At 38.1% G+C, this 27,233-nt stretch overlaps 1 protein-coding gene across 1 annotated transcript; it reads right to left on the bottom strand.

The window, feature by feature from the left end:
* Positions 1-850: 850 nt before the first annotated feature.
* Positions 851-22,245, bottom strand: LOC145781794 (cytosolic 10-formyltetrahydrofolate dehydrogenase-like). Its single transcript, XM_082593464.1, has 19 exons — positions 22,095-22,245; positions 16,046-16,190; positions 12,240-12,474; positions 10,998-11,163; positions 10,418-10,609; positions 9,787-9,921; positions 8,824-9,035; positions 8,471-8,561; positions 7,445-7,618; positions 6,320-6,444; positions 5,933-6,052; positions 5,479-5,580; positions 5,126-5,255; positions 4,719-4,876; positions 4,452-4,551; positions 3,484-3,656; positions 3,133-3,330; positions 2,494-2,693; positions 851-2,146 (listed from the first exon to the last, which is right to left on the bottom strand). Exons 1-19 carry the CDS (start codon positions 22,140-22,142, stop codon positions 2,091-2,093), a joined length of 2,760 nt encoding a protein of 919 aa, XP_082449590.1. The 5' UTR covers positions 22,143-22,245; the 3' UTR covers positions 851-2,090.
* Positions 22,246-27,233: the final 4,988 nt, after the last annotated feature.

Below are 27,233 nucleotides of genomic sequence, written 5' to 3'. Positions count from 1 at the left end.
AGGTTACTGCGTGTTCCTTGGACAACCAAAGTAACAAATGAGAAAATTCTCGAACAAATTAAACCGGACATATCCCTAGAAGCTAGAATCGTCAGGCAAAAACTTTCATATTTTGGCCACATAATGAGAAGCAAATCAATGGAAAAAGACATCATGCTTGGTTTGGTCAGCGGAGGAAGAGGCGCCCAAAAACAAGATGGCTTGACACAATTGTAAATGACAGTGGTATGGGAGTGCATGAATTGAAGGAGGCTGCGTGGGATTGAGAGATGTGGCGAAAGATGACGTATAGAGTGACCGAGAGTCGTAAACAACAGAACGGATGAAGAAGAAGTTTTGTGTTTTTGAATCTTTATCCTCGGACTGACAAAGCCTTGATAGGTTATTCCTGGTAGTTTCGCACACTTGTAGAGGCTCTTGACACAGGACCGGTTACCGAGATTGGCAGAGTGACGTTTCCGATTGTTGCCAGGGTATTATTCCATTAACTTGGTGCCGCTGAATGGAGAGCAGTCCTGAAATGCGTTGCTCAAGCGCACACCCCAAGAATCGAACCAGCGCCGCGCGATCGTAAGCCGGGCGCGTAACCACTGATAAATGCACGTCATCACTGATTCACATATTATATAGCCTACACTGCAGGAGAAACGTTTATAGGAAGACTTCCATTTATTCTTTGATATTTTAGAATACAGTATTTGGATATATCGCTCGCTACTTTTCGGCAGTTGAATCCTATTCCCTTGCAACAAAGCTGTCAGGTTAATCGACTTATCAGGCAAGCGCTTCCCGTGGTTGTCCCGCAAGTACAAACTTCGGTGATTGAACTTGCTACAAATAAGAGCAACTTTAAAAACACCACAAAATTATTATACAATATCGTGATTCTTTATTATAGCATTTAAATTAAAATACTTTGTTAGCTGCAGAAAGTGAACAAGTCAGTTACATTTTTGTGTCCAACATGAAACAAATTGGCGTGCATGGCCGCTGAGATGCCACACTGAGAGTAGCATGTTTAAATGAGACGAACATGATTTGCTGCAACAATTACTTGTCTCTTAATCATCAATTAAAATCAAACATAAAAATATTCCAGCCTGGTTTATAGCCTTGAAGGTGCCAAATGCACTTTCTCAGCGTGAACTGGAATTTGCCAAACTATGCTACACCTTTTGCTCAGCTTTGAAAGTAGCCATCTGTGGTACGGTACAGTAAAAGATATGAAACTGAATAAAGATTTGTAACTACACACCTTTTAATATAACGTTCTAGTTTAAAAGGTCATAGAATATATTACTTTGATGTCTTACGTACAGAGAGTATTTCGGATGCGGTCACAAATACAACATAACCGAAGGTATCACTGAAAACAACAACACGTTTTCAACTGATCTACAAGATTAATCTGATGGCTAGTCATGTTAGATGTATGTAAGTTTAGCACATTCTTTTTGATCTTAAAATTTACTGTCTGCTTTAACCTTTCCGAACAAGATAATAAGCTAGTGGCAACGGGGTCACTAAAGAAATGGTGAGCAAGGCCAATCACAAATAATGCAAGTAATAGTTTAATATGAGGCTTGTGTATACGTTTGAAAACTATCAACGGAACGGGCCAAACAGCCACTACCTCACAAAATTGGCTATAAATAAACACCTAAGCTACTCAAAAATCAGAATTGATTAAAAACTAAAAAATTATTCGATAATAGAAGTTCAATTATAAAAAAAAGTTTTAAAAAAATTACAAGTTTAAATGCACGTATTGTTTCTGGTTGATCTGACCGATATTAACGAACACCACAACAAAGAGGTCAAGCTGGTCAAGTCACTTTGGAAACGAAAAGATTTTTCTTTGCTTTGTGCAACACGAGTAGACCGAACAAACCATGGCTTTTAACAGGTATCGCAGCACTTCCGGATATTTGTTCGTGCATAATGTGATCAATATATTATCAGTTTTTTTTTGTATGTTAGATGAAATGAAATCTTTTAATGCGAAAAAGCTTGAAAACCATCGGCTCAGGCATGGCACACGTCGGTTTCCATGCCAACACTTCCATTGCACCAACTCTGTTCGCGGCTCTTTAATATTCCAAAGTCACCGATTTCGTCTTCAAATATTCGTTCAAAGCGTCTTCACCTGGTGGAAAGAAAATTGAAGTTTGAATCGGTTATTCTGATAGAAGTGTGTCGTCACTGGCTAAGTGTCCGGCATTTTTAACAGCAGAACAGATTTTATTTTTCTTTAATTTCGTCTTAGCAAGTCTATTAACACATTTTTACACAGAATGTTTTACCCAGACAGTACAGCCCATCATGTTTCCGTCACAAATGATGGGATTTTGCTGTCTGGTTAATTGAAATACGTATTTTTATTCTGATGATCAGAGTATTTCTGTAGTAGCTAAACAAACATGGCTCTCAAAAAGCTGATCATTAACATTGCATCACACAAAGTTAAATAGATGGAAAAAACGAGCAGCTTACCTAAATCCTTGCCGAATCCTGATTGCTTGAAGCCGCCAAAGGGAGCAGCAACATCGGTCTTGTTGTAAGTGTTGACGAAGACCGTGCCAGCGTCCAGTTTGTCAGTGACGTAAAGAGCTTTGCTGATGTCATTGGTGAAGACCCCAGAGGCCAAGCCGTACTCGGTGTCGTTGGCGCTCTTGAGTACTCCATCGATATCGCTGAAATTAAGTATTTTGACAAGTTAGTTCTCTATAGATAATAATCACAAAATGTTTTATTGGAGTATAATCGTCAACTTACATCACCCTACTTGCCACCCTACTCTCCTTAGTGCCGAAGGCTTAGTACAATGAGAACCTTATCTTCTCATACCCAACACTTGAATCAAGCATGGGACCACCTTTACCATTTAATCGTCAACCATAACAAAGACTCTGAAATTCCGAATACCATGAAATGGATCGCAATTAGTTTGTATTTGTGTAAATACAAACTGTTTTGCACCTATTTTTCAATCACGTTTGAGAGGTTGCTATTTTTGCCCTGTTTTGCTAGTTCCTTTTTCAAACAAATAGAGAATTTGCGCAACAAAACACGAACTTTTAACATTCAACAAGTTACAACCTGATTTAAAAAGTAAATCAAAAATTTCCTCACCCTTCCGCGAACTTGGAAACGACCATCACGGGTCCAAACGATTCTTCTTTGGCGACGTACATATGGTCGTACACATCAGTGATGACTGTGGGGGTCATGTACAAGCCTGGCATGTCGCACTGGCAACCACCGTATGCCAGTGTTGCCCCTTCCTTGACCGCGATGTCACAATATTCCACCAACTTTTCCATGTGAGCTCTGAAACCACAAAAAATACGGGTCGCGATGTTTGGCCTAACAACTGTTTCAGTAAAACCTCGAAAACGAGTAGTGTTAGACAGTGATCAGCATTCTAAACCATTCTGCAAAATAAAACAAATAAAAAGCAGCAGATTTGTTCCTGGATTCTACCTGTGATTTTGGGGACCATGGTCAGTGCTGGCACTTAAAGGATCTCCTATTTTCATCTTTTTAATTTCCTCGATAATTCTTGCGACAAACTCATCGTGGATCGATTCTTCTACAAACAGTCGGCCAGCGGCGATACAATTCTCTCCTTTGTTGAAGAAGACTGAGCTCATTCCCTGCCAAGGGGTTGACAGTTTCAATCAGGAAAAAAATAGATTAAAGAACACAACGTTAATTTTATAGAGACGAAAGGCATTAATTTCAAACCTCTTCTTCGGAAAATACAGTGCTGAAATAATGTGGCATCAGTTGCAATGGTATGAAAGATCTAGAACAAGGGTCTCAAACATGCGGCCCGAGATGACTTTTGGAGCGGCCCACCATGCATTTTTAAACTCTGAAATAATTAACAATTACTGTACATACTTTTTCTATAGATTTAGAAAGATAAAATGCACTCTAAAATTGCTCAAAAAATCTGAAAATGCCTATCAAGCTTCACACGACTTTTTAGCACTACTGTCGCGCCATTTTATTGCGTGCGAGGAGCTCGTATTGTTATATCACAATCACATTGCCTATGCACTTATTGTGTCGTTATCGCAATAGTATTGATATTTACTGAAGTCAGTTCTTCAAGGGTTCGAAAGTTGATTGCTAGATTTTTACTCTCCAGGTCCGACGTTTCGTTTGTACTTTTTTGTTTTGTTTTTTTGTTCGTTCGCGTTCGTAGACCTACAGTGTTTTTCCAACTCTTTGTTCTTACTACTTTTTCTTGCGATCTAACGATCTTGTGCGTTCCTACTACCTCTGATTCTAATCTAATTGCGTTTTAACTGTGTTATTTTGTTTATTGACTTTTCTTATTGTGTATTGCGGCCCTCGGATTAATTTACAAGTGTTCATTTGGCCCTCAGAGCAATTTGACTTTGAGACCCTTGATCTAGAGAATATTTTGTTTTAAATCTTACAAATCTGACGGCCTTGTCCATGTCACAATCGCTGAAGATGATCAAAGGTGATTTCCCGCCAAGCTCCAGTGAAACTTTCTTTAGATTGCTCAAAGCAGCGCTGCAAGGAAACATACAACATGAATCAAAAGCGAATGAAAGAACTAATGCACATCCCTAAATAAAATATATCTGTGCGCAAATTACACTGTAAAAACGCTGATCCAATACAAGAGAGCTGTTTACAAAAAAAAAACTAAATAAATAACGATATCGAATTCCTGTTACCTTTTCATGATTTGCTTCCCGATGGGAGTTGAACCCGTAAACCCGAGTTTTCTGATGTCAGGATGATCCGCCATTCGTTGTCCGATGTTGGAGCCAGCACCGGGAAGAATGTTGATCACTCCTTTGGGGAAGCCAGCTTTCACGACAAGCTCGGCAAACTAAAGAAGAAAACAACGTTATAACTGTCCCTTGGTGTCAAGCAGGAAGACAACTTTAAGTACATGGGAAGTTATGACGAAACTGTAAAAAAATTTTGTATCGAATAGTTTTACGCCAGTTATTCAAACTGTCATATTTTGTCCTTTGTCGTTTTAAAGGTTAAACCAGTATCGCAGCGATGTGGTTATGTCACTGGAGGTGTTGGTTTAGTGTTACAAAGTGTTAAAACCATGAAATGAAACCGATACCTTCAGAGCAGTGAGCGGAGTAACTTGAGCCGGCTTCAGCACCATTGTGTTTCCGGCGGCCAAGCAGGACGCCATTTTCCAGGCTAACATCATCAACGGGTAGTTCCATGGTATAACAATGGCGCAGACGCTGCGTGAAAAAAAAGTGGTTTAATTGAAAAGTCTCCTGTACGACAAAACGACTGCTTCTGTGAGCTTAATTCTTTGAGCATTGGTGGAGAATTAACATTATTGCGCAGCTTTCTTTAAAAGTCAAAAATAAAGCACATGTTCCACAACAAGACTAAACTGTACATCAGTCAGCAATGAAAAGGCACCGAATGCTTTCATCTCGCACATCAAAAGCCACTCACCCGATTGGTTCTCGCTTCGTATAAGTGAGGTTTCTGTTTGGTTGGGCCTGGTTGATCGGGATGGTCTTGCCGTGGATTTTGTCACACCATCCAGCAAAGTACCTGTACAAACATAGATTGAAGTCGAGCTATACATGGAAAGAAGCGTCGGGTTATTTCTTCAATCTGAATACTCGGCGACAGAGGTGTTGCTTATGACGCAGTGACAACTCATGCCTACATCCTGTTTATGTTTTCCGAAGAGAAACGCGCTACGCACAACAGGTTCAACGTAATATAAACGTAACTTTGCTAGAACGACAAAGTATTTTGCACAAAAGCAAGCTCTTGCATATCATTGCTTTTCGCAGTACTACACGTACAAACCGTACCAGCATAATCACTCAATGTTTACAATACAGCGGCAGCCATTGCTTCATCGGTAGCTCGCTGCTAAAAACGTTACGGGCATCACCTGAACGTTTGTATGGACATGCCGACGTGCGTTTTGAGCGCAAGAGTATACACCGCGCCGGAATCGATCGACTCAATGGCGGCCAATTCCTCCTGGTGTTGTTCCATCAGGTCGGCTAACCTGCAGGTTACGCATGGTAGTGATAATTGTGCAGCAAAGCCGTGTGGTTGATATTACAACAAAACGCTTAACGTCACGCACGACAAACATACAACTCTTTTATAGGATACAGGGGAATTATCTTAGGTACTGAATAATATTTTCTAAATGGCTCAACACATTTCAATATCAACTTATTTTCGATAAGCAGCTTTTGTCTCGTGTAAAGTGGCATTGCCAAATATCTGTATAATTGATATTAATTTATATTCAATGAATTGAACGTACTTGAACATGAGGGTTCCGCGGTCGCGGGGATTCATCGAAGACCAAGGCCCTTCAAAAGCCTCTTTCGCCGCTTCAACAGCCTCGTCCACATCCTCGACAGTCGCCTTCGACACTTTGCAAATGACCTAAAGCAAACAGAGTCATCCATTCTGTTGGCCATTTAAACCTATCATGACGTAAGCACCGGACAATGCGCGTTCAACAGAAGAACAACGTCATACACATGCAGTTTTCACAGCGGAAGATGTGGTTTCGACGTTATGTTAGATAGTTAGCGCTGGCTCACCTTATTTGCCACAAAACCGCTCAAAATTCTAGTCAGAAAATCAGCCCTTTTAACGTATGAGGACGTTAAATCAATATAAAAGGGCTAATTTGCTGTCTAGATAATGTGCCGTGTAAACTTTTTAGTATCATCGTTCCTGACCATGCTGAATTTCAATAACTATGTGCTTGAGCCAAATATAGCAAAGCTACCACTTGTTGCAATGTAAGTGGTGTGTGTAAATAGCCAGTAGCTTATCTACAAAGTCAATATTAGAACACACATTACATTGACGCAACGCATACGAAGGCTACTTCTGCTTCAACCAGCTGCGTTGGGCTGAATAGTTTCGAAATTTTACTATAACTTCCTTCATGAAGCAACCAGCGTCACCACATTATCTAAGTCTGAACCAAGTAGCGTTGCTTTGTGGTATAAAGACGTTCGTTTTTATAAAAGGTGATCATTATCATGTGGTGAGAATTGAAGCGTGCTAAATAGACCCAAAGGATAAAATAGCTCATTACCGTCGCAAATTCGTGCCAATACTGACAGAGAATTATGTGCAAACTTAGTTCATTTCGTTCTTCGGCTCTCAAAACCGTTTGAATTATCCTATGCGGCTTTATAGTGAAGCATACCTTGTGCTAGTGTCGTTTAAGGGTTACTGAAAACCGGCCTTGGCTGTGAAAGTCAAAGTTTTCAAAGACAAAACTCTCCAGAAAATACATTCGACTTGGCATGATTTACACGTAAACCTTCTGAGTCAGACTCTGTTCCGCAAGATGATGTAGCATTTTTGTCACTTTCAAAAGTAACCGTTAGCCATAAAGTAATGATCTTAAAACTAGGAGACGTACTGATTCATCAGCTGGGTTGATGGTGTTGTATTCATCTCCATTGGCAGCGTCAACGAATTCATTGTTGATGAAGAGTTGATGAGGCATCTTGAGAGTCGTCCCGAGAGCGGTTTTTTCCGCATAATCTACCTCCAGCTCTTCGTCCACTTCCAACCCACGGAAGACGCGTATCACCTGGAGTAAAGGGTGTTACATTCATGGCCGATCTACAGCCTATCATATAATATCCACCTCGTAAAAATTGACGTTTTTACGTTGATTTAACGTCGTTAGACGTTGAAACAACGTAAAAACGTCAACTTTTGCGAGTTGAATACACGCAACATGTGACGTATTTCGTCCATGCGTACACCGACGCTTGGTGTCAAGGGAAAACAATTAAAGACTAACTTCTTCAGTGACTCTTAACTTGAAGGAACATTACTTGTTGATGATGTATTTAAAAATGTACTGTTGTGTTGTAGTATGTAGTGTAGTTTCCGTTCCTTGTTCGATTTTAGGCATTAAAGCATACTGATGCACATGCTTGAACTCTGCTGTTTGTTTTACGTATTCCCTGTAGATTTGCATATTAGTTTTGCTGGAACTTGTGGTGGCAGCTGCTTGATCTTGTAGTAGTTCCACGTTATATGACACAAAACCATCCTCGTTTATAATCCATTTTGTGTGTGATTGTTACCAGGTGCGAACAGCATGCTGTTACTCGTTTATGTGATTGACGGGCGAAAGTACAGATGATCACCTAGACAGTAAACCAGTCGTTTTTTTGTATTGATTCAACGTCTGCAGACGTTGAATCAATACAATAAACGACTGGTTTGTTGTCTAGGGTCAGGTATACAGTATGAGATGTGAAGTTTTTGCAGGATATAAAACATGAAAAGATTCCGCTTTATCCATGGCGAACACTGTTCATAAACCAATTGATTGAATGATGCAGTCATAATGCCCTAAATCGTTGAAGTGAAAAATTTCGGCAAGAATTCAAAGAGTTTCATTGCAAGCCCAACCACTGTTTCAACCTACCTTTTGCATAAATTCTTCGAATGTGGTGTTCATGTAAACGTCTTCATTTTTCAAAGCAACTCCGACTGCTTGTCTTGCTTCTTCAACCAACCTTAAAAAGGTTTATATTCAAGTCAAAAACATCATTAAACAAACATCAAAAAATCGCATCAAGCAACAAAGAACTTGCATACATTACATATATGTATGCAAGTTCTTTGGGGCTTGATGCGATTTCTCAGAATTGTTTCATTTCATCAGCAGATTCGTTTCATTAGAAATTTTAAATTATGGCACGGAATAAATATTAATTGCATATTTATTGGTAACTATTTTTTTTAACTTTACTGAACAAACATACAGATACAGATTACCTCACAACATCCATGGACCCAGCACCGGATTTGAAGAAGTCAGTGGCGTTATCAATTTCTTTATTTAGAATCCCTCCCCAGGCCGTCTTCAGCTTGGCCTGCATGCCTTGTTCTTCTTCAGTCAGTTCAAGCGATTCGGAGGCGTCTGCCTGGCCGAACTTAGACGCCGGCACCATTCTTCCGTCAGCGTATTGGATATTTTTGATGTTTATCTGTCAAAAGTGAATTCGATTTAAAACAGCGTTGCTAGTTGAACATTATCTAAAAGAAACTCGCAAAAACACTTCAAACATTTCAGACAGTTCTAAAAGAACATTCAGCACAAGTGCTTTGCTCAACCCATATTAATAAAAATTATAAAATGAAATCAAGGAATTTTTAATCGATATTATATCGAAAGGTCGCTGTATTAGGCAGATGATAGTTGTAAGCTTTCTAAAAAAGTAAGAATCTTCTAAAACGCTTTGCACATCGATGGAAAAGTACCAGAAAATCACGCGATCTTCAGCGTGGCAAAGCACGTGGCACGTTGTTAAATCGTGTTAATATTTGCTCAAGTAGATGCATTGTTTCACGTCGTTGCAACGTCAATTAATCGATCATTGAAAGTCAATGATCGTAGTAGATAAAAAGTAGGTCAATGGCAAGGAATTAGTCGATCGATCGCCAAAAGATATGGATTGCAATTTGCAAAAGCTGTCAACATCGCACCGTTTAATGTGAAAACTTTAATCTCCGTCTGCAGACGTAAAACTTAAAAAAAAATCGTCATAAAAAGCTAGCAACACATAATGAGCTCAAAAAAGCCTCAGGTTGTCTTGAAACCACAGCCACGACTGCAGCAGTGAAACATGTCGATTGGTTTACATGTTAAATCTTCAACCTAGGAAGCAGTCTGCAGACGTTGAATCAATGTAAAAAACGGTTGATTTGCTGTATAGGAATTGACAAGTTATCACACACCTTTTTGCCGTCATTGCCATAGAGCAGCAAACCGTTTTTGTGCACAAGAGCAGACTGTGTCATTCCATTTATGGCCACCTCCTCACCAGCTGGAACTTTGCTACGGTGCAACGAAGACCCGCAAAGTGTGACTTGCTGAAAAACATTCATATTATAACTTGGTCAAATCCACGATGCAGATTGCAGACTTTTCAAGTGGGGTCATTCAACCTTAATACTTGTTTCTCTTTAAACCAGCTAAACCACTTTAGCTATCGATTGTAGGATCTTTACGTCGGTAGAGCGTCAATGCACCAGTTATTAACGTGGCGCACGTACCATGGCACTTGTTATACATAGCTCGTGTGCAATCGAGCGTAAATCAGCTGTGACTTAAGAGATTGCGTAATTCTGTGATTGCGAAGGGATGCAGCTGAAACACGTGTCTTCTGCAAAACGATCTCCGACAATTTTGATTACAGTGTCAGGCTGAAAAAACAACTGAATTTTCCAGGCTATCGGCGCTAGGCCGTGCACTCATTGGTAGTTTGGTACAGCAAGCACATTGCTAAAAATATTGCGACTGACTGTTATCATTCAATTGATCTTAATTCGACAAAATCAGTAAATTTGGGTAATGTGCCAACAATACCTGTCCGTTTATATTCGTCCAAGCTCCTGGGATTTTATCGTTTCCACGAATAAAGTTATGCAATTGTTGTGCAGGTTGATCCCAATTTATCTCAGCCACTTTCTTCTTCATGATATGCTCATAACTTGCCCCTTCTTCGGGTTGGATAATCCTTGGGGCTTTTCCATCGGCAATGAGTTGCACAGCTTCTGCCTGTGTGATACCATAATTTGTAGTGACAAAATAAACACACCATGTAATCGGGTGGTCACTCTAAGACAGGGGTTTTTAACCAGGGGTGCATGCACCACTAAGGGGTGCGAGACCTGTGCCCAAGCGGTACGGGGATGCTGAATTATCAAGGTTTGTCATAAAAAGACGTAAGAAGCAAAGTTGTTTTACCAGGTTTCAACAAAAATTTCGAACTGAAGGCGTTTATTACTTTTCAGCTAATCCTAGGAGAGGGTGCAAGAATTAATTGGTAATTTCAAGGTGGTTAAGAACCGCTGCTCTAAGATATAGATGACTTTTAAAGCTGAATATGGATAAGTTTTATATCAACTCCACTTTACAGTGTGAAAGCTCGATAATGACGATTTACCATAGCTTTGATTCCTTCGGGATAAAGAAAGCGGTTGTAAAGGTCATCCAGGGTGTCATTCGCTTTGATGTCACATTCGCGCTGAAGAAGAATTGGTCCAGTATCTAAACCATCATCCGCCCAAAATATAGTAAAGCCAGCTTTCTTATCGCCAGACATGAGCGTCCTGAAATTTGTATACAATCTATGTATGTAATCTACTTATCACCATGTCTTGTCAGGGTTGAGAAAAACCCGGGTTTTTTTAAAAAAGCCCAACCCGCCCGGGTTTTTTTAAAAAAACCCGGGTTTTTTTGGGTTTTATTGGGTTTTTTTAAAAAAGAGTAGATTCATGCTTATTTCACCTCAAAACTACTTTTTACGAATGAAGTGCCTTTCACTCACAGTACATGCTTGCATAACTCAATAAAATAATCCACTAGGGCTGTTGTTGCTTGAATGTTGCATCATCCATTAATTTCAAGATCAAGTTGGATGTTGCATCATCCACTGATTTCTATACCAAGTTGATGCTACTGTGGTAGAAATCACATTATTGCATCATTTGCTTTAGATTTGAAGGCAAGGAGCATTTATGCCATCATGTTTAAATATTTTTTATCATTTATATATATACATTATATATAGTAATGGATGAGCAATTGCGTGGCCAATGGCCATTTAGGCAAATGCTCTGAAAGAGCCATGCGTTAGAATCCAGAATCTGTAATTGGTAAATAGCCTCCTAAATTGCATTTCACATCATATATACAGACTACAGTAGAGTAGTACTTTCACCAGTTTAACTATAAGGCCTTCTTGCATAAATGAGTTTTAGTGTAGTATACACAAAGTGACATTACTTGATTTTTGTGTACTGTACATTACAATATCCACTGCGTTTTCAGTTTATTCTTGGAAATTTACTTCACAATCACATCCTTAAGTCCTAATTTAAAGTTTGTTTTAAGTGCTTTGTAGTGTTTTTGTTCATTTTTTTAATTTTCTTATAAAAACTGGACAAATATGATGCTCTGGGTTTTTTTATGGTTTTTTTTGGGTTTTTTTAAGTGGGTTTTATTAAAAAAACCCACCCGGGTTTTTTTGGGTCGGGTAAAATACCAACAACCCTGTGTCTTGTCCGAGACAGCAAATCAACTGTGTTTTACATTGACTCAACGTCTGTAGATAAAGACGTTTATCAATTTAAAATTTCCATGCTACTTACTTCATCTCCTGCCGAAGTGCAGATGAAAAACCTACCAATTTATGGCAGAAGCTCCTCTGTGTTTTGGCAATATCGATGGGTGGTAAATGATAGAGCCATGTTGTGGATGATCGATGACGTTCATTGGAATAAATTGAGAACAAAATGGTAAAACATTCAGTTCAGCTCCACATTCCATGTACTTGTCAACAACCTCTGGCAAAGGTTTGCCTTTTTGCCTCCAACGCTTGAATTTGAAAACAGGTACATCGTCCTGACAGGCTGCCAATGCTTTAAAACAAAATGCAGAGATCTAAACATTCTAGCAATAGAATAACTACCAGACACACAGTAATGTTGTACCTGGATCTCATACAGTTGATATAAATTTCAAAAAAGCTATGAAGATAAAAAATCAAGATAATTTGCACTTCGCTCATACTGAAGTGACAAATTTTCAAGGTACCAATAATTTACATTTTAAAATTACATTGTTTGAAAATTCATTCTGTGTACTAGACCGCCACCTAATTAATATTAAAATCATTTATAGAATTAGCAGTAAATAGTACACCGTAACGAAGAAAACATGTTTGGCAACAGACAACGCTGGAGATTAGTAAAAGAATTGGTTTTGCTACACTGAAGATCATTACATTGCAGCATAAACATAGAAAAGCAAAAAAATCAAACAATAAGTAAACTTATCAGACTTCAATAAATTAGAAATGATACTATCTGAGAGATGACACACGTAAAAACATCTAGCCACTGTTTGCATTGGTATGGCCATGTGAGACCAAAGATAAGATGATTAGAGTATGGTACATGAGAAAACATATCAGTATGAGAAAAATGAATATATATAAAATTAACCCCAACACCCAGGAAGTATGGCAAGGGATTGAAAAGAAACCGGCGGACATCTATAAGCAAATACAAACCTGTCTACTACTTTATGCCGCGGTCTGAATGACACGATCCATGGGCCGCAATGCATGGAATGGCCCGTTTCGGTCAGTCCGATTCGGTAAGTCTGATTTGGTGAGTTCCCTATTCGGTGAGAGCCTTTTTCGGAGAGTTTCCTATTCGGTGATTTTTTGAAATTTTTAAAAAAATTATTGGGTAACGTAGCCTAAATATCATTGCCGTTTTAGGGTTTGGGTTAGAGGTTGGGGTCTTATTTCAACGTTTAGCAATGTTAAAATGATGTAAAACCGGCAATGATAATTAGGCTACAGTACCCAATAATTTTCAAAAACAAATTCAAAAAATCAATGAATAGGGAACTCTCTGAAAAAGGCCCTCACCGAATAGGGAACTCATCGAATCGGACTCACCGAATAGTAGCAGACCCCGCAATGCATGCATGACGCGAGATTTCTGATATCACAACAAAATGTCTTTCTTGACCTCGATGTGAACAAAAATAACACTGTGCTACATACATGTTGAGGTTGCTAAACTGTTCCTGGTGTACTTTTCGATATTTAACCCGAAAATGTTATCCGCTTTCTTGCATCAGGTCTAGACTTTAAGCAAGTTGCATTTGATTTTTTTGATAGCTTCATGGCTTTGTGATTGAGAATCGTGACATCATAAAAACGATTCAGCAGTTGAATTAAAATTTTCATGACATCACAACGGCAACATTGTGCATTATGAGGATCAAAGGTAGCGCAATTAAAAATGTGATGGAAAAACAACCTGACCTGATTGAAAGACTGATTGCATTATTTAAGTCAGGGTTCGATCTTAGCACTGGTCCTCTGGCCAATGCCTAGTGCAAGTTCCCCGCGGACCACTACGAATCGTTTCGCACTGGTCTGACTGTCCAGTGCGAAAATATCATCGTATTATGTCGTTTGATCGTTTAGATTTTTTAGAGTGCGTGGTACTCGTTTGCGCTTCTTTTCAAACAACAAAACACGTGATCCGTGCGTGTTAAACCGTAAGAAAAAGGCAATCGCAATATCACGTGTTAAATTGTAAGAAAAAAGCAATCGCAACATCACGTGACGGTGGTAAATCGTAAGAAAAAGGGTAATCGCAACAACACGTGATCTCTGGTAGCCTAGTACAGTACTCTCAAGAGATTTGATGCATAAAAATGTTAAGATTGTGCTAGAGAGCATGCATGTGAGTGATAAGGCATCAAATTAACTTAATACAAGGCCAGACAAACACACATCCGATTCCGATTATGACCCCGTGATCGTCGCGTTATCAGATTCCGATTATGACCCATCATCGGATTCAGAAATTGAAGAAGAGCCCCAAGTAGATTGAAGACTTAACGTAGATTGAATGTCTTGCCTACATAAACTGTTGTTACTGTTATTGCCATTGTATATTTCCATGTTATTGCCACCATTCATTATTGTCGTTTTAAGGTGGTTTTCCCTGGGTTGGCCTCGTGCTTCCCACGACAATCTTGTTTTTATCAGTAAACGGGACGGACCAGTGCGATCTCGTGCGGACCAGTGCAAATGGTTAGCCACTGGTCCGGTTGGCCAGTGCGAAAAAAAGTTAAGGTCGAACCCTGTAAGTCAAGGCAAAAATTGATTCAGATACAGTCAAAACATCTTTAATGCAGCATAGTGTAATTAATATTGACGCTGATCAAGAAAAATAGACCAATCAATGTGAGAAAGCCATAGTTTTACCACTAGAACTATTTACTACTTTTACTGTCAACTACATTGCTGAGTGCCCTGGAACGACACTTAAAAGGGCGCCAGTTCGACACCGCTCAAGAGCAAGCGGCTGTGTCTTTGGCAGGACACTTAAAGGCATGCCTGAAGCCAAGGTGGTCACAAAGATTGGCTTACTTGCTTTCTCTTCCACTTAATTTAAATCTTCAATCACCACGCCTGGTTACGACAAACAAACAAACTACATTTACTATGCAAATGAAACTACTACCCTACAAAAATATAAAAAACTATTGGTTTTAGTGAAAAATTGCCAAGTCTCATCTTTATTTTGTTAAGTGCAAAAAGCAATTTTTACATATTTGCAGCAAGGTGGTGCTAGAAAGAAGCACAATTGCAGTTCCATAGGATGCACTGCCTGGTAATTCTATACTCAAGGAAAATGTGCAACGAGTCCAAATTACACCAAGTTATCCTGTTGTTTGTATGAAAAATGAAAACAGCAATTGCTACTGTGACAATTGAAATTACTTATGTACCGTATTCAAAAGAACAATTAACTTTAGTATGAAATAATCAAATTTCGTGTCATTCATGCATTGCGTCATTCGGGCTTCGTGTCATTCGGACAGCGGCATGAAGTTGTGTACCCAATACAAATGCAAGGTCTCACTTTCTAAAGACGGGACAAGCAGACGGTACCAGATATTTTTGGCTTTATGATTAATAAGAACTTTAAATAATGTATATACACTATAAGTTGCAACTATAAAGTCAACTTTAGTCACAAGTCGGAACTATCAAGAAAATGAAGTATCTTCTGACAGGTGTCAAACCCACAACAATGCTTGATATGAACGACTCGGTTACATGTCTTGTAATGCAAAGAAATTTATTCTCACACGAGTCAGTTCAATCATATATATATAGCTAAATATCGATTTCGATCAGCTAGAAGCTAGATCATCTTCAGTTAAGCTTATTCAAATAGAATAAACTTAACTGAACTTAACTTATTCTATTTGAATAAGCTGAACTGAAGATGATCTAGCTTCTAGCTGATCGAAATTGATATTTAGCTATATATGATTGAACTGACTCGTGTGAGAATAAATTTCTTTGCAAGTAGGAACTATAGACAGTCACATGCAAAGCTAGTCAATACTATAGCTCATAATATGAGCAATATAATATAGATTATGGCTTACCTAATGGATCTTGCTTCCCTCCAACATCTGGAACAGTGAAAACACCAACAACTTTGTGTCCATTCTTTCGTAATATGTTGTATGTTTCAGCACCAAACATGGATTGGCCAATCACAGCTACTTTCATTTTATTCGATAAGTATCGCTGAAAAAAATTCATATGTTAATATCAGAGACAGGCACTTCAAGACCAGAATTCTTTGCCATCTTTGAGAGGAACTGTAAAGATGTTTTGGTAGATTCATGTTATATTAACCTCTAAAAGTAAATTCCCTGCTGCTTCAACAACAACACGGGAGGTCAGTTACAACTCTTTTGTTTTCAAAGATCAATTAGGTTTGGACACTTTGTCAAACAGCGTTTCATGATTACAATAAAACTCTCGGTATGGAGACAATATCGAAAGCCCATGATGACATCTGTTCATTTAGATAATTATTCAGGTGAGTGCAGTGGTGTAGCATAAGGCACAAACATTTAACTAGAGATTAATATTGAGTTACGGTATGGGTAATTTTCGGTCTATAACATTTGAAGTTTTACCCATTCTCTAATAAACACATTAGTAACAAAATCTGGCCATTTTCACTTTGTGAGCAATACAAAACATCATAACAGACAAAAGTGAAGCCATATGAGCAATTAGGCCAGGGACTCAATTTTCCTAAATTCGGCAAATGGGTTTCAAAAATAAACTGCTGTGGCAAACAGTGAATTTGTATCAAAATGTAGCCTGTTTCTAGAATTTGCAAGCTGATGTCTAGGATAGTTGTATATGTAAACTTTGCCATGTGATTGAGTCGTACTTGGTTGGTGCAAACCTCACTCATTCAACAAAAACAAAACAAAGTATAGATCTACTTCTTCCTGCACAAAACCAAGCTGTGCACATGGTTTACTAAGCTTAGTCTCAAAGCAGTCCTGGCAGAACTTTTAAAAAATAACAATTATTATAGTTTTAGTACGAATTAACCAAGTCTCATGCCATTCATGCCTTTGTGGCATTCGTGCCTTGTGGCCTAGGGTTGGCATCATTTGTGTTCGCATCATTCAGACCATGGCATTAAGTTGTAGACAGAGTTATTACTATACAAAGCAATCGTAGCCTCGGCTATGTCTTTTGAGTCACTTGAGTATAAGCTTGTAAAATTGCCCTTTTCTTCAGTTGCATGGGTTGGCCATTTGTCAACAAAAAACAAAAAAGCAAAGTTAATATTATAGTTCAGGGGTGGGCGAACTTGTTCAATGAAAGAGTCATTGGCCAAAAATTACAATCACTAACGAGCCGCAAAATGTGTAGCGTCAGTAAAATAGGTAAATAATGCAAGCTTTACATGAAATAACTTAACTGAAACAACAAACACAATATTAGGCTTTTGTTTGATTTGCTCATCTCTGAAAGTTTGGACTATATGTGTTATTAAAGTGGTACGGATTAATTCTTCCAAGCATGCATTTGTTAGGATTACAGAATGGCATGATTTTATAAACTTCATTTGAGAAATTAAAGATTCACAAGAAGAATTTATCCTGCTAAATGCAGAAATGTCTTTTACACTCTAGAAACCTTTCGTGCAAACTGAATTTGTAGTGTGGCAGTAAGTAAAAGTTTTTAGAGCCATGTCTTGCATTTCATTCAGTTCTATTTCTAAAGCACACATGCCTGTAACAAACAGTTTTCAAACTGGACAGTGGACAGCCATAGCACTACATTAACATTGAATGAAATTACAAGGGTATCAAAGCATGGTTTTAATTCCTACAAATCTGGCTTGCAACTCCTCCTGGAATCTTTTCACTAATTTTGTATTCTTTCGATTTGGTCTGACCATGCCTCTTCAGGAGAACATTTATTCTCATACTGACACTGAGAAAATGAAGAATGATTTTGACATTTGTCTCTTTAAACTTTTGAGTTGTGAGATAACGACACTTTCTCAACATTACTATTCAGCTGAAAGAGCCACAAGAAAGATGTCGGCGAGCCGCATGCGGCTCGCAAGACGCAGTTTGCCTACCGTTGTTATAGTTCATCGTTTTTGTACATCCAGTTCATTAGATGGAATGAAACACATTTTTATTATTTTTTACTTTAACATTTTGTTTTATTCCATTATAGAAATCTTAGTTCCACCACTAAATTTTGTTTTATCTGTACATTTTTAATTTTTGCATTTGTATATGCTACAACTGTATGCCAAATTTGTACATATATTGTATCAGTTACAATTTTGAGTTAACATTTATCAGCCATATTTTGGGAATTTACAAGTTGTATTTTACAATTCTACGACTTGCTATATTAATTCATTTTTAATTAAGACAGAATATAAAAATGACATTGCTCTCTTCAATTAATGTTTTAGGTTAGTTTGAATGCTCTTCCATTTTCTGTCCAATATGCTTATTTACAAGCTCACCAAAACAGGCTATTTTAAACAATTAAACATAGTGCATATATGAGCCATTCCCACAAAACTAAACTGATGAAAAACTATATTAACCACCACTACTACATAAAAGTACATATATATACGTTATCTGTGTTATTGCGAAAGTTTTTTCACACGTATACAATAAATACATACATCATCCACCCACAAGTGGTTAAAACAAAATTTGACAAAGCGATTCAAGCAGTTGTGCTATATTGCCATATAAAAAAAGATAAATTTGTTAATTCCAACACAATCAATCAATCAATCGTTTATTTATCAAAAAACAAAACACAAAAGTGACATAAAACAATAATACATACAATTGGTCACAGCGGTAAACCATAATCTCTTCGTGGGAAAATTGTAACATAAGATTCCCAAATCCGTTCGTCTGTATATAATGACCGAAGAAACACACACTTGAACTTCTTTTCAAACAGTGTATTTCTGTAAAATTAGCCCGAGGCTATCGAAAACGAGGGGGGTGCAACGCCGTACACCACTGAAAACTGTCACTACAGAACAGATTACTTGGATAAAAGACGGAACCTTTGTCCAGCTAGCAAGCACTAAGCCAACAGTTAAATGTGCGGCCAACTTTCAAACAATCATTTTACGAATGACCAGAATAGATAGCAATATCTCAAATTCACGTATGCAGTACTGTGACGCAATAAATGAAAGACAATTATGAAGTCATTCCAACAGGTGTTTAAAGCTGATGTAATATTTCCTGTTTAAACAGGCCCAAACAGGTCCAAACAGGTCTTATGAACAATGGTGCAATTTTGGCACATTTTCTAGCAACTTGCATGACGTAATATTCAGTAGACTTGAACGGTTTTTTATATGACGTTTGATTAGGTGAACCATTGTCTGGAACAACAATGTTTAGGTTTTGTTATTGATAGGGAGACAACGAAACGACCATACGGTTAACTAGTCAGTTGCCACCCTGGAAAGAATAATTTGAGTTATGAAACTAATCAACAATTTAACCAAATTAGTTACAACCAAAAAAGAAAACACAAACAAGACTAATACTTCGACTAGTAGCTTACAATTAATTGTCAGCTTCATAAAATTGTATGCGAGATTTTCCAACAAATAGTAATCATGACAATAGATATTGTTGAATTTAAGAGCTTAGGCCAAATGAAGACCCACTTATCAAGTATCATAACTTTGCAAAGCTGATGCTTTGCTATGTTTTTTGAAATCATAAAAATATAACTTTTTGAGATTGCTTGGAACCTCTGACCACACCACTGGTCCAAATACTTGTATGGATTTTTTGCCAAATTCTGTATTAGTGCGTTTAACAAAATAATTATCGTTTGCTTGATATCTAGTGTTATGGTTGTGGATGAGTGAAGAACTTGTGAACAATGCATAGTAGGCAGAAGGGTACAAGTTCATGCAGACTCTGAACATGTGTTTTTTTTACTTCCAGTGTACATATGTCTTCCAGCTTTAAGATATTCATTTAAAAAAATAATGGACTGGTATGGGCTCTATAATCGCTTTTTGTGATTATTCTTATTATTCTTTTTTGCATTTTTCTGAGAGGGTCTAGAACTTTGTTGCAAGCTTTACCCCAGCTAGTAATGCAATATTACTGAAACACTGAAAAACTGAAAAATTATAGACTAAATGTAGTCCAGAAAGTGTAGAATAAAACAAAATCACTTGACATGGTATGTACACATTATGACAACATATTTCAAATAAACTCTATGCATTGTCATTATCGTCATGCATTAAACAACTAAAAGCTTTAATAATACCATCTTTGAATGAGCTGTTTCTATTTTGAATCATCAATTGATTTGCACAAAATCCCTGAAGGGTAGTTAACTACCTACAAAGTTTTGCATACACCATTGTGCCATACAATATGTACACAAATGACAAATTATGTTATGCTTTTATTTTTTGACAATGAACTTATCATGCAACTGCAGAAAAAGGCAAGTTTTCAGATTTATGCTAAAGTGACTTTGTGGCTTTAAGAGGCAATGGTTCCCTAATATGGAAACTACAGCTACTGAGTTATTTATTGCCAAGCCTATAGCATACTTATATATATGGTAAGCCTACCAGTGCTGTACTCTTGCAGCACGATGTTGCAAATTTTAATGGGGTGTTACTGTCTTACCTGCAAGTTTCTTAAGACAATTTGATTAAACTGAAAAATTAGTAAAGTAATTTCAGGGGCAACACTAAAAGGCGGAAATGCAGAACGCGGAAATAAGCTGGGCATGAAATGGCGTATTGTCCGCAGAAGTAGCGATTTAATGCCGATGTAGAAAATGCGAAAGTACGATCTTGGCGTCCATATTGTTTAACATAGCGATAACTTCATCATGAAAGAATGAAATGTTGCAACATGGAAAAAGGCAAAAATGCGATTTTTAACAACAACTCACCACCAAACCTACTTTTATGTTAAAATATCATTGAAAGATATTGTTTAGAAGCAATTGTGAGTTCATTACATACTTTGACTGTTTTAATTCCACAGTTATTAGAGTAAATTTCAAAATTTAATGGAATTTATTGAAATAGGAAAAAGGCGGAAATGTGATTTTTAGCCACAACTTAATACCGAACATTTTCTTATGTTGAAATATCATTGAAAGATATTATTTAGAAGCAATTGTGAGATCATTAAATACTATGACTGTTTTAATTCTAAAGTTATTTCGGCCTATTTCCGCGTTTCCGCATTTCCGCCTTTTAGTGTTGTCCTAATTTCAGAGGAAAGCAACCTAATTCGTACCATGAACAATTCGTACCGTCAGTTCGTACCTTAAAAGATCGAGAGAAAAAATTTAAAAAAAGTCAAAGTCGCTGATCGTAGTTTTCGCAAACATTTTAAAATTTTCCGCAAACAAACAAAAACTCTTAGGATCACTACCAGAAATTTTAAAATGTTTGCAGAAACTCCGATCAACCTAACCTTAAACTATAACCCTTTTAAAATGTTTGCGGAAACTGCGATCAGCGACTTCGGCAAACTCTTAGGAGTACCGTATTACCGGAAACTTTAAAATGTTTGCAGAAATTGCGGAAAAACGGAAACTGCGATCAGCAACTTTGGCTTGTTCTATTTTTTCTCTCGATCTTTTCAGTACGGTATGCTTGTTTGCGGAAACACCCTAATCCTTTTAAAATGTTTGCGAAAACTCAGATCAACCTTAACCTTTTTAAAATGTTTGCGGAAACTGCGATCAGCGACTTCTGCACACTCTTAGGATCATTACGGGAAATTTTAAAATGTTTGCGGAAAAACGGAAACTGCGATCAGCGATGTTTAATTTTTTTCTCTCGATCTTTTCAGTTTGTTTGTTTGAGGATACCGATACCTAACCGATACCCTAACTACCGATACCCTAACCTTGCGGAAACTGCGATCAGCAACTTTGGCCTTTTTTAATTTTTTCTCTCGACCTTTTCAAGGTATGAACTGACGGTACGAATTGTTTATGGTACGAATTAGGTTGCACCCATTTTAGAGAAGTAGGTACTAAAATCATCCTCAAAATTTAGATAATGCAAGGCTTGTATGGTGGTACTTAGTATATAGGCTATACTTTTCTATTACTAACCTGTGTAGCTGAAAAGAAACGTCTTGATGTTTGTGTGAGAGCTAACATGATTCCAAAAACGTTTGTTTATCTAGTACTCAATGAATGCATTCACAAATTCGACCTAGATTGGTGCAAAGACTGAATCAACAGATTCGAAGGCAGTAAGCAAACAAGCAAAGCCAACCGATCTTGCAAGGAGATTGATACACAAGAAAGTGTTGCCAAACTTTTCTAACATTTGTCGCACAAATTCCTCAAACGCAAACTTCTTGTGACCAGCAATTTTCCAACATCTTCCCGATCACAAAGTGTGATCTCTGAAAAAATTTTGCACAAAGACCTTGAAATTTCCAAAAATTTTGCCAATTCCAAGACAAAATTCCTTGTCGGCTACTGCGGAACATGATAGCCTACTGTATTGAAATTTTTATTAAATAATAATACCATCGATGACTTAGGCCTAGGGACCCATGATGAATATTCATTGTTTTCAACCTTGTGCGAAAAGTTTTTCTCTTATAATATTTGCGTTCCTTAAAAAAACGCACGTGTTGTGAACAAAAATAATTGATAAATCGTTTTCCACCCAATAACTTGCCGCAGCTTTCACCAGTGATTCTGTTCAATAGCGATTGATCGCTTTCAATTTGCTCCGTTTTAAAACGTTACATTGTGACGTCAAATCGGTGATTTCATCAACAATAACTTTTAAGCAATAGCGTCAAGTTGCTGGGAAGTAACAACTATTCAGTATCTCTAAAATCTGGTTTGGTTTTGAATCTTTATCCTCGGACTGACAAAGCCTTGATAGGTTTTTCCTGGTAGTTTCTTATAGCCTAGCCTAGGCTACTTGTAGAGGCGCTTGGCGCAGGATCGGTTACCGAGATTGGCAGAGTGAAGTTTTCCGATTGTCGAAGTGTTGTTACCGGGGAATTATTCCATTCACTAGGTGCTGCTGAATGGAGAGCAGTCCTGAAATATGTTGCTCAAGCGCACACCCCGAGAGTCGAACCAGCGCCGAGCATGCCCGTAGCCAGCCAGGGGGGGCCTCGCCTCCCCTGGCAAAGTCCCAACATTCTCGAGCAACAGCTACAAAACGATTATTATAAATTATAATGATTAGCAGATATTGCTACATTTGGATCTAGCACTGGCGTTTGTGAGTGTGGATTCTCAGTGTTAACAAGGGTTGAAGCTCCCACTAGACGGAGCATGTTACAACCAAGACAGGCAAACTTGGTACTTATAGCCTTTGAACATTCTGTATCGATTTAGACTTGTTTGTGAGACGGTTTGCATCCAAACATCCGCGACTGCAATTGCAATAGACTAGCTCACGCAGTAGCATAGCTGTTGTATTTCCGTTTGATTAACTTAGATATACCACACTTTAATAGATTACACACAGACCACTTTATTGTACTTTCTCTCAGCTGAATCTATCTCATGCTCTAGTCTCGTAACAGTCGCACATAGTACAAACGATAGGCTAGTGAAACGTAACAATGGTTTCTATGACGAAACACTACATCCCTCCTTTTTTTTAAAACTTCAAAATACGGTACAGATCATATAGTTAATGCAGCTTTAACATTGAAAAAACAAGAACATGAATGAGCTTTTATGAATTGCTACAGCTGCACTTGTGGCGACTCAATTACGAAACAATTGGTGACATAAACGGTATGTACATAGAACATCAGATCAGGCTATTACTATTTCGACGATATGCCTTAATATGCAAGTATGAAGCAAGACATAAACAAATAAGAAAATTGTTAGTATGTGGTAGGTTACTCCAATACACGTAAAAACAGAACTACACAATATTACCACATACAGTAAACATGTTTATGTGAGAACATAGTCATTAAACCTTGTTGGTTTAGTTATACAGCGAGAAGATCTACGTTCTGGCATTTGTAAACGTGGGGGTGATAGATTGATTGAATCTGATTCATCGACAGTGACTAGTGGTGAGTCGTAAGTCTCACTTTCACAAGGACTATTGTCTGGACTGATATACTTCTTAAAGAAAGACGAATTACGTTTTAGTTCAATACCATCTTTATCCATAACAGTAACCTCACCCTTTTCTTTCGAGACAACTGTTTGAGGGACAGGTTTAAATGTAGGAGACAATTTAGAAGTTTTAGGATTTCTAACTAAGACTTCATCACCCATTTTTATTTCCGACTCTACAGCCCCCCTTTTTTCGTCAGCATAGCTTTTACTTTTCAATTTGTTCTCCCAATCACGATCTCTGACTTCTTCGTCGAACTGTTGTGGCTCACGACACAATTCTGGAAGTTTCGTTTTCATTTCTCGTCCAAACATCAAATAGTACGGAGATGCACCAATGGATGACTGTGGTGTCGATCGATAAGCCATCAGGAATTTACTGATCTCCTCTTTCCATTCTTTTCCGTCCACGTGTGCAATTCTGATCGCTTTCATCAACGTTCTGTTTTGTCGCTCCACCTCTCCATTTGCTTGTGGCCACAATGGCGTCGACTTTTCATGCTTTATGCCGTACTCGGTTAAGAAATTTTCAAACTCTGAAGAAACAAATTGTGGCCCATTATCAGTTCTCAAAGAAACTGGCACACCGAATCGTGCAAACACAGGCACAATTGCGTCTATTATTTTCGTGGTGGTAGTAGACTTCAAGACAGCTATTTCATAGTACCTACTGTAATAGTCTACAATAACTAAAATGTTTTCACCGCTTGGCAACGGTCCAAGAATGTCAGCAGAACAAGCTTGCCATGGACCGTTCGGAGGAACCACTCTTGTCATCGGCTCCGGTCTTGCATATTCGCTTGTCACTTGGCAACCATGACATTTCCTACACAACTTCTCTGCATCACTGTCCATTTTAGGCCACCACACTTTCGTGCGTAGTCTATTCTTAGTTTTAACGATTCCCTGGTGTCCTTCATGTGCGAGCTCCAAAACGCGTTCTCGCAAAGACTTTGGAATTACTAGTCGTGTTCCTCTTAAAATTAATTCACCATAACAACAAAGTTCATCCTTGACATGTAAATAGCTAAATTGAAAACACTTTGACCAATCGCCAGATTTGACATATTTTCGAATTTCTTCAAACTCCTTGTCACGAGCAGACTCTCTTTCAATTTCTAGCGGTGTTAATGCAACTGGAGTACTGCTTATTGCTACTAACCTCACAAAATCGTACTCTTCATGCGAACCGTCTTCTTTTGATTGTGTGGAGTTGAGTCTTGATAAGGCATCTGCAATGTTCGTACGTCCCGGTCTGTAAACAACTTTGAAATCATAAGCTTGTAACCTTAAAACCCATCTTTCTATTCTGGCAGAGGGTTTGGACGTTTTGTTATAAATAAACTGTAAAGGTTTATGGTCTGTTTCCAGCTCAAATTCCTTCCCGAACACATACAGATTAAAGCGTTCACATGCCCAAACTAATCCTAAAGCTTCCTTTTCTGTTTGGCTATAACGCTTCTCAATGTCAGAAAGACTCCTTGACGCATAGGCAATTACGCGCCATAACCCATCCTGTAGCTGTGTAAGAACAGCTCCTAAACCGACTGGTGATGCATCTGCAATAATGCGTGTCTTGCAATCGGTTCGGAAAAATGCTAATGCATTAGCTTTGGTCATCAATGATTTCAGCTGTTCAAAAGCTTGTTGCTGCTCCTGCTTCCACTCAAATTTAACTTCTTTCTTTGTCAGATCAAGTATAGGCCTAGCGATCGTAGCAAGATTTGGAATAAATTTAGAAGAGTATTGAACCAATCCCATAAATGATCTTGCTTCACTTGAAGTTTTCGGTGGTTCTGCATTCAGTATTGCTGCGACTTTTTCCTCGCTAGGACTGACACCTTGCTTGCTCAGATTGTGTCCAAAAAACGTCAGCTTCGGTAAACGAAATTGGCATTTATGTTTGTTTAAGGTTAATCCGGCTTCCTGTAGTTTTTCTAAAACATTAATCAATCTTTGGTCGTGTTCTTCTTTGTTCTTCCCGTACACAATTACATCGTCTGCGATGTTGGCTACTCCTTGACATTTCTTCAACACATCGCACAGAATCTTTTGGTACTTCTCTGGAGCGGAGTTGATTCCAAACATCAAACGTTTATAGCGATACAGTCCTTTATGCGTCACAAATGTTGTGATGTAACGACTTTCTGGCTCTAACATAATTTGATGGAAACCCCACTTTAAATCGAGTTTACTAAACATAGTGCTACCATTCATTCGATGCAACAAATCTTCAATTGTTGGAATGGGATGTCGTTCCCGGATGATTGCTTCATTCGCTCGACGCATGTCTACACACAATCGTACATCCCCATCTGGCTTTGGGATAATAACAACGGGTGAAACCCAACCTGTAGGTCCCTCGGGAACTTCTTCAATGATGTCTGCGTCGAGTAGGTCTTGCAATTTGCACTCAACTTTACCCCTAAGTTGAAATGGAACTTTACGTACTGGTTGAGCCACGGGCTTTACCGATGTGTCAATGTGTAACTTTAATTCATAATTTTTTAAAAGTCCCACCCCATTAAACAGTTTAGGGTAACTATCAAAAACATCATTACACAGATTGTTTACACGTGAAGGGCCAATACGCAATACACTTAATTTTTCTGCAGTATCTCTACTTAAGAGACTAGGTGCATCACAGTTAACTACAATAAAATCAGTTACACAGGCACAATTAGTATCCTCACAAATTACTTCTGCAGTAAAAGTACCTAGTGTAGGTAACGGTGTAGTACTCCCATATGAATACAAAGATTTAGCTGATTTCCGACATTGGGCAACAACATTACGACATTTTAACCATTCCCAAGTATCTTTACTAATCACATTACTGGCAGCACCTGAATCGATCAAAACATCAGATAATTTTACACCACCAACTTTCAAAGTTATTGTACAAGAGTTCTTACGTGTCCCTTGTAAGTTGAAAAGTTCTTCTTTGTTGCTCTCCTCGTTTTCTGCGAAAATAAAAGTTTTTCCTTCTTCTTCCTCTAATGTATTGGTATTGGACTTGCGCTGCACTGGTCTCCGCGACGGCATATTCCGATTCATCTTGACGTCAGAAGGATATTGTGACGTCACACATCTATTCGTTCGGAACCGTGTTCGACATTGTAAAGCAAAATGTCC

Source organism: Aplidium turbinatum, chromosome 13 (genome assembly GCF_918807975.1).
Source record: "Aplidium turbinatum chromosome 13, kaAplTurb1.1, whole genome shotgun sequence".
Taxonomy (NCBI): Eukaryota; Metazoa; Chordata; class Ascidiacea; order Aplousobranchia; family Polyclinidae; genus Aplidium; species Aplidium turbinatum.
Note: the sequence above shows the minus strand (reverse complement) of the source record. Positions and strands in the feature narration are given on the sequence as shown.